Source organism: Solanum pennellii, chromosome 1, assembly GCF_001406875.1.
Source record: "Solanum pennellii chromosome 1, SPENNV200".
NCBI classification, from domain to species: Eukaryota; Viridiplantae; Streptophyta; class Magnoliopsida; order Solanales; family Solanaceae; genus Solanum; species Solanum pennellii.
Window position 1 is genome coordinate 2,255,143 of NC_028637.1, and position 10,127 is coordinate 2,265,269.

Consider the following 10,127-nt stretch of genomic DNA (forward strand, 5'->3'; position numbering starts at 1 on the left):
CAAACAGCCACAACACCCACCCACCCACCCAAAAAAGTAACAGTCACAACAGAAAATTAAAAGAACAGCCAATGGTGCGGAGTTCTTAAAAATAAAAATCAGTGAACATGGTTCTTGAAGAATAGGGTCTGGTCCCTGCAGGAGAACTTAATCTGTATAAATCATACTTGATCAACTGTGGGCCTGAGGGTTAAAAGTTACACTTAGAGGAATCTAGATTGCAGAACCACAAGCATAAATAGACAAGATTTGAGAAGAGGAGAAGACGAAGAAACCTGGCGAGGTTGAGAGACAAGTGTACTTAACTTCCCAACATCACTAAATGCATTGCCAACAAAAGGTCCCAGGAAATTCACTATCATCATCCCAAGCTGAAATAGCTCCAAACTCTCACCAAAGAAACACAAAAGTAGATTCATTTCCTTTGCTTCTCCCCAAATCACATTTGAAGCATAATGGAGTCCTGGAATTTCCGATTCACATGATCGTATACCTTTTCAAGATCAAGTTTGCACAACACACCAGGTACTCTCTGCTTTATCTTTGAATCCATCACTTTGTTCGCCACCAACACTGCATACAAAATCCGTTTGCCCTCCACAAAAGCATTTTGTGAAGAAACGATCTCAGCCAACACTTAAGTCTTATAATCCATTGCGCTTGTAGCTCACTCCCATTTTTTTAGGGATGATACCACTGAACGAGGCATTCTAACTCTTTTCAAATTTACTACTATGTTGGAACTCAGCAATAGAATTCATCACATTTATTTTGACTGTATTCCAGCAATGCTAATAAAAGCCAAAGAGAAACCATTTGGGCCCGAGCTTTGTGACATGCTCAACACTCCGCCACTCTTTTTCCCTCTTGCTCCTCCATTGCCCTCTCCAACCATTCACCTCCCGTCCGATTAGACTGAACCCTAAACCCCCAATAGTAGGCCCCCGATCCACTTTTTCTTTAAGCAATATTTCATAATAATCTATAACTGCCCCCTCTACCACTTCCTCCTTTCTCACATCGCTTCTATTTGCTACTGCTTCCCGGTGAAATAATTTAGTATTGAAGTCCCCCTCCTTCAACCATAATGCTCTCGATTGATGCCTCCAACTAACCTCTTGGATGGATGGCCATAAAAGTTATCTAACCTGGGATTTGCTTTCCTCTCCTTCCAGAGCACTAAGGCAAAAGAATACAAGCAATCATAATACTTTTCTAAGGTAGTCAGCTCATAACAGACTCGTAAAAGTGACTAGAGTTACCGTGACATTGGCTCAAAGAAACAGCTTCACAAGATTTTAGGTTGATAATGACAATCTTCTGGAAATAACCTGTTACATAGTGTTCTATTTTCTGGAAGTAGTAGTAACATGAGATTCTTTGGAGGAGCAAAGCCATGTGATAGATCAGTGTCGAAAGCTTTGGTGAAAGCAATTTCAGATTCTGCTTCTCCACTCTCTGTTCTCTAAGATTTTACTGGTGATCCATCTTCATATCAAGGCTACTGGAGAGAGGAGGATTGGAAAAGTTACAATTCCTTGTGGTATTCCTACGGAAGCTTACCTTTCACCAGCCCAGGAAATGTGAAGAAAATCCTGGTCCAAAAAACAGTTAATCATCAAATCTGTCATCATCCTCAGCATCGGGAAAAGTAAATGGTTCACTGTCATACCCCACCCAATGTGGGACTTCCCCGCACGAATCCGGATTTAGTTGGGCTCCAATGTGGGTGCTAGACACCGGGTGGGAAACCAAACAAAAAAAAATACCAACTTTCAGTTGTTCTGTTTTCAGGGGCGTCAATTTCAAATTAGTGTTGAAAGAAACAAAAAGTGAAGTGTTCTCCATCTCCTGTTGGTTTGAAGAAATTTGATCAACACTGTGAGAGCCTTGATCTGACAAACTTCTTCCATCATCATCACGATCCATAGGATCAGGCTCTAATTGTCAAATGCATCAACATCCATATTTAGGCTGAATGACTCAAAAGTTTGTTCTGGTGGAATCTGTTACAGCTGGCACCGGCATCTCTCCACCAATTTGACAAATATATGCCTCAGACGGGGCGATGTCTCATCCTTCTTGGGCATATTCAACATCATTTCTTCAACACATTCTATACTAACAGAGAAGGCCTATTAACAATCAATTGATAGTGGATCACATAAAAGAACCTTCCAACATCTAAATGAAAGAATAACTCAAAACCACATACAATTCCAAAGCACAAACCTTTAGCAACACATATATCAATAAACTCTGATCTATATCATGTGGAATTGCTTCTGCTACAGACTTCCCAGGGTACCTCAAATGAACCAAAAAGGACACGGCAATCCTTTGCACCACCTTCATCAACTAAGCTGATGTCTGATGATAAAGAGGATCTACAGCAAAAGCAGCTGTTGAATAGACAAATGAACCATTTATAAAGTGAAAAGGGATAAATTCAGATGAAGAAGAAAATATCAACGACAAGAAGCATGTATACCATCACGTTTCTTCACATTGAAAGAATTGAATGATGACTCCAATGTTGATAAAGGTGATAACTGCAATTTGTTCTCAAATTGGTTTAGGAACAGGAAAATTATTCTGCAAATTGTTATTTCTTAAAAAGAGAAAGAGTTTAAAACTTTCTTCCTTGCTCTTTAGGCCTTCCTCCTGGTCATTATCAAGGAGAAAGCAAAATAATAACACAAATCGAAAGCAGTGGAATAAATAAAGATGATTATATAGAGGAATTGCACATTGAAATCGACCATGCCATAATTTTTTGTTTCGTTAGCTCAGGTTAAGAAAATTTAAAAAAATTCTAAATACATATAGGAAAAATTGAAATAGATAATGATGCAAATTCCTGATCAACCATCATGAAAGAAAAAACCAACATCCATATACTTTGCAAGTGCAATTATAACCTTATTAACTTCAACCAAAATTAAACATACAAAAAGGGTAAGTTTCTAACCTTATCTTGAGAAGAAACTCTGATATGAACAATGGATGCTGACTAAGGTGATACTTTTGATAACAATTTTAAAAAATCCTAAATCCATATTAGGAAAAATTGAAATAGATAATGACGCAAATTCTTGATCAACCATCATGAAAGAAAAAACCAACATCCATATACTTGCAAGTGCAATCATAACCTTATTAACTTGAACCAAAATTAAACGTACAAAAAGGGTAAGTTTCTAACCTTATCTTGAGAAGAAACTCTGATATGAACAATGGATGCCAACTAAGGTGATACTTTAGATAACAATTACAGATGAACATATTGGGACAGAGCAGATGACTAGTTCTTTTAAACTGTGTGTGTTTATATTAAAGCCTAAGGGTTTCTTTTGAGGGGTGGGTTGGAGGAAAAGAAAGGAAGAAAATAGTAGCATCTCTTTTTTATAGATTAATTAATTTTTAACAACTGGTTATTGTGCTTTTTAAGACGGTATATTATCTCGTCAATAATGTTGAGCAAAAAATGGATTTAACGACCAAAGAGAATAGGTTGTTGTAAGCACATTTATAAAGATTGGATTCATGTCCTTAGTTACGAAATTGTCGTTAAAAGTCATAACTACGTTTCCAAATTAAGATGGAATTTGTTGAAGTATCAAGATTATATTGATAAATTTCAACACGTCAACTGATTATTAGTGATTCTATCTAAATATGTAACGACTTATTTAGAAAAACAGTTCAATACTTAAAACTTATCAGCTATTTACAATCAGCTAATCCAAACGAGCTCTATGAGTCATCTTTAACCATTCCATTTCGGCTCAAAATCAAGATATCACCATACAATGCTTACGTAAAAGTAGTTGGGNGGGGGGGGGGGGGAGTTGAAGTGAATCAGTTTCCTCGATTTAGCAAGGATAAAGTGTTATCAAAAGCGAAAAGTGCAAAAAAGCTCTAAGGTCTATTGGGCTTTAAGCGCAAATAAGTGTGGACTTTAAAGAAAAAAGGCACAAAGGGAGAAAAATACAAATATATATGTTTAGTCTAAGACTAATAACTTATAAGCATGAATGAAAATATATGAGCAAAGAAAACAAAAAATAATTACGATAAAGTGAAATATCAATTGTTTAGTGTCGTCTCTTTAGAAGAAGTTCATTGACAAGGAAAAGTATGTTTTAGAACCTAGATGACAATATTGAAGCACATTAAGCGAGGCGAAGCGCTCAACATGTTTTGAAGCAAGAGCATCAAGGGCTCAAGTGCCCCTTTGCAAGGATAATTGTAGCATTTGTCAATATGCAATAACTAGTGCTAATCAATTACATGTAACTTTGTAGATAAAAGTTTTTCGTAACAATGAGTTTTATAGTCATATTTTTAATTGGTAACCGAGAAATTGGTCTGGAGCCAATCATTTGGGCTAACGTATAGTACAAAACTCGAAGATGATGATCTTACTTTACTCCATTTAAACACTAGATTTAGTTCAGTTGACTTAGAACTCAAACTATTGTATTAAATATAAGCCATTGAAGCATATGTGTATCAACGAACTTGTTATATGAGATTTTGTATTGGATCATATTATACTTATAATTGTATTTTGGTGATAAGAAAAGCAATTTGATTTATTTCTCTTCTAATTATGTGCTAATACATGATGTCTTTGAAATGTTTCGGTGGGAATGTGGACTTGGAACATTTAGCTTTGGTGTTATTTGACACCAAAGCAAAACATTCCAAGATCACATTCTCCACTGAAACATTTCAAAGACATTATGTATTAGCACGTATTTAGAAAAAATCACCAAAATACAATTAAGTAGATGAGTCAATACAACGGACAATTTCATCTTAATTCCTACGAGGCAAAATCTCATTTACCAAGTTTGTTAGCACACTTGTGTCTCTCAGTGGTTCAATCTAATAAATCATTATATTCCCAAGTTTAGATTCCAAAAGTGTGTTAAAAATGACTATGCTCAATTGACATGGGATTTGTATTTTAGTACACTAGTTAGAGTTTTACGTAAGCGAACTAAATCTAGTATTCAAAAGGAGTAAAGTAAAGAGTGAGACCATCATCCCACGTTGGTCCAATGGGTTGGCTCCAACCCAGTGTTGTCAAAAACGTTGAAGCGTTTGCTTAAAGCGAGAAGTGAAGCAATAGGTTGTCACTCTAATGCCTTAAAGTGACGCGATAGTGAAGACGTATGCGCTTCTATCCCAAAAACGAGAAGTGTGCTTATTAATTATAAAGCTAGAAAAAACTCGATTTTAGAGATAAGCGCTAGCCAAGATTTTTTTTTATTTCAGTAAAAATACTCACGTAAATTTTACCATTTTCCCTCCTTTGTCGATTGCGGCTGGAATTATTGTAAAAATATTTATATTGGCTCTTCTTTTCTTGTTCTCTTTAAGTAGGATTATATTTACCTATTCTTATTCTGACAACTCTCTTGTTATTTCTTCTAATTTAAGATTCCTCTATTTGTAATGCTACTATGTATGCTCTATTTTTGTTTTGTTGCCGTGTTTTGTGACAGTCATTGTTCTGTTTTTGCTCGTAGGAAGTTGTATTTTCTTCTTCAATACCTATTTCTAGATCTATTATTTACTTTTTTATCTAAGATTTGAAAGTATTGCTTAATATGTTACGCCTATTGAGTTCTTGTCATTGTTTTGTTTTTGCTTGTAGCAAGTTGTATTTTCTTATCAAATATCTATTTCTAGTATCTATTATTTACTTTTTTATCTAAGAATTGAAAGTTTTACTTAATATGTTAAGTCTATTGAGTTCTTGATCATTTTTTAAATGACAAGGGAAACCCATTGCCACTATCCTTTGGGTGAGATCTTGATCATTTTTTTATGGCAAGGAAAATCGACAGTTGCTACCGTCGCTACCCTTTGGTGTGCACTCCTATGTAATAGCTCGCAAACCCCACAAGAGAGGTAACCAGAACTAGGCAAGCTCGATGCGACGAGCTCGACCCGAAAGTCAAACCCCTTGCTTTCGCTGGCAAGAGGTTTTGGACATGAGACCTCCAATATGGAAGTCTCAAGCATAAACCACTGGGCCAGCCCGGAGGATTTGAGTGCTTAATCATGTATCTATGCATATTTAATATTTTTATTTTTATACTAAATAGTGCTTTGTTTAGAAAAAAAAAAGTGTGTGCTTCACTTCACACTTCTCACTTCGATGAAGTGAGCCCTTGTCACTTTTTTTCATTTCCCACTTTTGCTCAATTCTCGCTTCCAAACACTACTCCAAACCACTTTCTCAATCACCAAGAAAATTAACTACGAAAACTCATTTGTCACAAAAGAACTCTCACCAACTAAGTAAAAACATTTACTTCCAAACTACTTGTAACCAGCTCAACCACATCACAACTTTAAATGATGCATTTAAATGTTATTAGAACCACTTCTGCAACAAACAATATTTAAGAGATGATTATCGATAATCAACTACTTATATAAAGACAAACCACTGTAACCGACCCATTATTGTCAAGATATCACAGCTAATACTTCCAAACCATCAAAAGCCAAAAACTCTAATCTTACATCACAATTCATCTCGTTGAACATTCACATTTCAAATTTCAGCTACTTCTCTCAATTTCATTTGGCTAAGCATGAACATTAAGTCCTCACAAGAAACACAAATCTTGTACACAAACTAAACTTCACAAGTTCACTAATTCTACTCTTTGAACCACTAAGTGAACTCATCTAGGACTAATAAATTCATAGCTCTAATCAACATCTAATGTTCTCCAATGTATCTTGTTGATGCAATTAAACCATATATTCAGGTTGAAGAAATTGGATGCACAGCATAAATTACCACGATTTATAACTGTATCACCATGTTTGACGTGAATTCTGAACAACCATCACAACAAGGTTTACTTAAGCAGATTCTTGTCTAGTATTCAATAGCTCATCTAAAGACAAATAGTAACAAATCACCAACTATGACTGTCAAAATTATACACATCCTTCTACTCCCTCACACTCCAATCTTGAATATTTACAAAACATTGACCTATCAATACAGTCTAGCACTAAACACTTTGATATGCAAGCTTCTTCTCTGAATTTTTAGCCGAACCACAAGGATGTTCTGATTTTCAATTCCCTATAGGAACACAAAAATTTTGAAATAAAGAAACAGCCTACGATGTAATTATGGGGAATCAAACTCAGATTTTCGTTGTGGTTTTAAACCCACTAGACCAGAAATCTGATGATCCCACTCTTTGTATTCAATGAATGAAGTAGTCTAAGGACTAATTAATCTTAGTGTTGATTTGACATGTAAAGATTCCAAATTTACCTCACTGATCCAAATAAACAACAACTTCTAGTTTGAAAAGTAAAGTTGGGTTTAACAGGTGAACTACCAGTACTCAAAAGTTTCATGACCACCCTTACGTTTTTTATTGAGTTAAAGTCATGCAGACATATATGTTTAGGGACATAACATTAACCAAAATGAAACTCCTTTCAATTAAGTAAAGGATTGTACAGCATTTCTGAAATTAGAACACTACATCTAGGGAGAAAGAACCTCTAACCCAAAGAGAATACCACCAAACTTCTCGGTGTGAGCCTCATTGTCCGCTAAGTAGACCTGCTTCACCTTTTGAAACACATGCCAAGTCAACAAGCTATCTGAGCCAGCCTGATGGCTATTCCCAACTACGCGATTCAGCATGAGAGTTTCAGCAACCCGGTCCAATCCGCCATGAAGATACGGGAAAAACATCATCATATACTTCACATCATAAACCCTTTTACCAAAAAACACCTTCATCAACTTCAGAAACTCTGTCAACCCACCTGGCAGGTTACAGCCAGTAATAACCTTGATCAGGTAGCCAAAATCATAAGCACTGTGAAATGTCACATAAGAAACAGCTTCATTGCAAAGCAGCCCAGAGGACATCATCAGTTCAGCAAACCTTGTGGTATCAGCACCACGAGCACGCGTCTTCTTAAAATTCATCCCGTGATCACGGAGCAACTCAATGGATTCCGGTGCATGATCATCATGCAACACATCAAAATCACGGAAGTTGAACTCCCAGATGAAACCATAACCACAGCCAAAGTCCGGCAGGTTACCGTACACATCAGTCAGCGTGATACCCACCTGAATCAGCTTAAGAGCATCAACATTCGATTTCAGATTGTTGTAGAGCTCAATTGGGTTCTTAGCACGTATATCCGACCGATATATCAGACCAGGGAACTCTGTATCCATTGAAACAAAAGGAAAACGGTCGACCAAGCCACGGATCAACGAAAACTCAGACTCCAGATTGTTCGCCCAAACCGAACGGACGAAAACAGGTTTTTTTCCGGCGGCGTACGGTGGAGATGGTGGGGTGACAATGCCGGAGAAAGCCATGATCGAGATGATCAAAAAGCTAAGTGAATTGGGGATTTTGGGATGGTAGGGTTAAAGAGGTGATCTCTCTATATATATAGAGAAGGAAAAAAAAAAAAGGAGTTACAGTCCGAGTGTTTGATATTCATATTAGAATTTGACCGATTTTAATTCGAGTTATGAATAATCAAAATTAATAATTAACTTTTTAATGGACTACGCGTTTTACACTTAATGTTAGTGTTTTGAGATGAGGCTCGATTGATTACGATGAGTATCCAGAATGTTCTACAATCAAATATTGAAAACTAAAACTGTTCATTAAAATAATGAATACTGACAAGTTTTAATTCGTGTTTTGAATAAGCAATTTTATAATCCAAGCTAATAATTAACGATTTTGATGGACTGTGAGATTTTCATGTAATGTTGGTATTTCGAGATGAGGCTCAATTAATTACGATGAGTGTCCAGAATGTTCTATAGTCAAAGATTGAAAATCGACATTGTTCATTAAACAATGAATACTTCATAGGATTTGACTAACTTTAATTCATGTTTTGAATAAGTAATTTTGTAATCCAAACTAATAATTAACGCTTTTATTGAACTACTTGTTTTTCATGTGATGTTGGTATTTCGAGATGGGGCTCGATTAATTACGATGAGTGTCCACAATGTTCTATAGTCAAAGATTGAAAATCGACATTGTTCATTAAACAATGAATACTTCATAGGATTTGACTAACTTTAATTCGTGTTTTGAATAAGCAAGTCAAAATCCAAGCTAATAATTAACGTTTTTAATATACTACGTGTTATTCATGTAATGTTGGTATTTTGAGACGAGGTTCGACTAATTATGATGAGTGTCCACAATGCTCCATATCAAAAATTGAAAATTGACAATGTTCATTAAATAATGAATACTGACTAACTTTAATTCGTGTTTTGAATAAGCAATTTTATAATCAAAATTAATAATTAACGCTTTTAATGGACTACGCGTTTTACATGTAATGTTAGTATTTCGAGATTAGGCTCGATTAATTACGATGAGCGTCTAGAATGCTCCATTGTCAAAGATCAAAAATCAACATTGTTCATTAAACAATGAATACTTCAAAGGATTTAACTAACTTTATTTTGCATTTTGAATAAGCAATTTTGTAATCAAAACTATTAATTAACGCTTTAAATGGATTAAGCGTTTTACATGTAATGTTAGTATTTTAAGATTAGGCTCGATTAATTACGATGAGTATTTAGAATGCTCTATAGTCAAAGATTGAAAACTGACACTGTTCACTAAATACTGAATACTTTATATGATTTGACGAACTTTAATTCGTGTTTTGAATAAGCAATTTTGTAATCAAAACTAATAATAAACACTTTTAATGGACTATGTGTTTTTCATGTGATGCTGGTATTTCGAGATGGGACTCGATTAATTACGATGAGTGTCCAAAATGCTCTATAGTCAAAGATTGAAAATGAAACTTATCATTAAACAATGAATACTTCATAGGATTTGACTAACTTTAATTCGTGTTTTGAATAAGCAATTTTATATTTAAAACTAATAATTAACGTTTTTAATGTACCAGTTTTGATCTCTATTACTCGAATTTCGTTTATTATTATTAAAATTCGAGAAAATGCACAAGTACCTCCAACATATTTCCAAAATCTCAGCGGCACACTTATACTATACTAAGATCCTACTACCCCTCCCCCCCCCCCCCCC

The 10,127-nt window shown here is 35.2% G+C and overlaps 1 protein-coding gene and 1 pseudogene across 1 annotated transcript; both read right to left on the bottom strand.

Annotated features, from left to right (window-relative positions):
* LOC107008152 overlaps positions 1 to 3,782 on the bottom strand; it is a 10,956-nt pseudogene extending 7,174 nt beyond the window's left edge.
* Positions 3,783 to 5,842: 2,060 nt separating this feature from the next.
* Positions 5,843 to 8,461, bottom strand: LOC107008151 (probable CCR4-associated factor 1 homolog 11). The gene has a single exon (XM_015207079.2). The coding sequence runs from the start codon at positions 8,396 to 8,398 to the stop codon at positions 7,541 to 7,543; it is 858 nt and encodes a 285-aa protein (XP_015062565.1). The 5' UTR covers positions 8,399 to 8,461; the 3' UTR covers positions 5,843 to 7,540.
* Between the last annotated feature and the right edge of the window lie 1,666 nt (positions 8,462 to 10,127).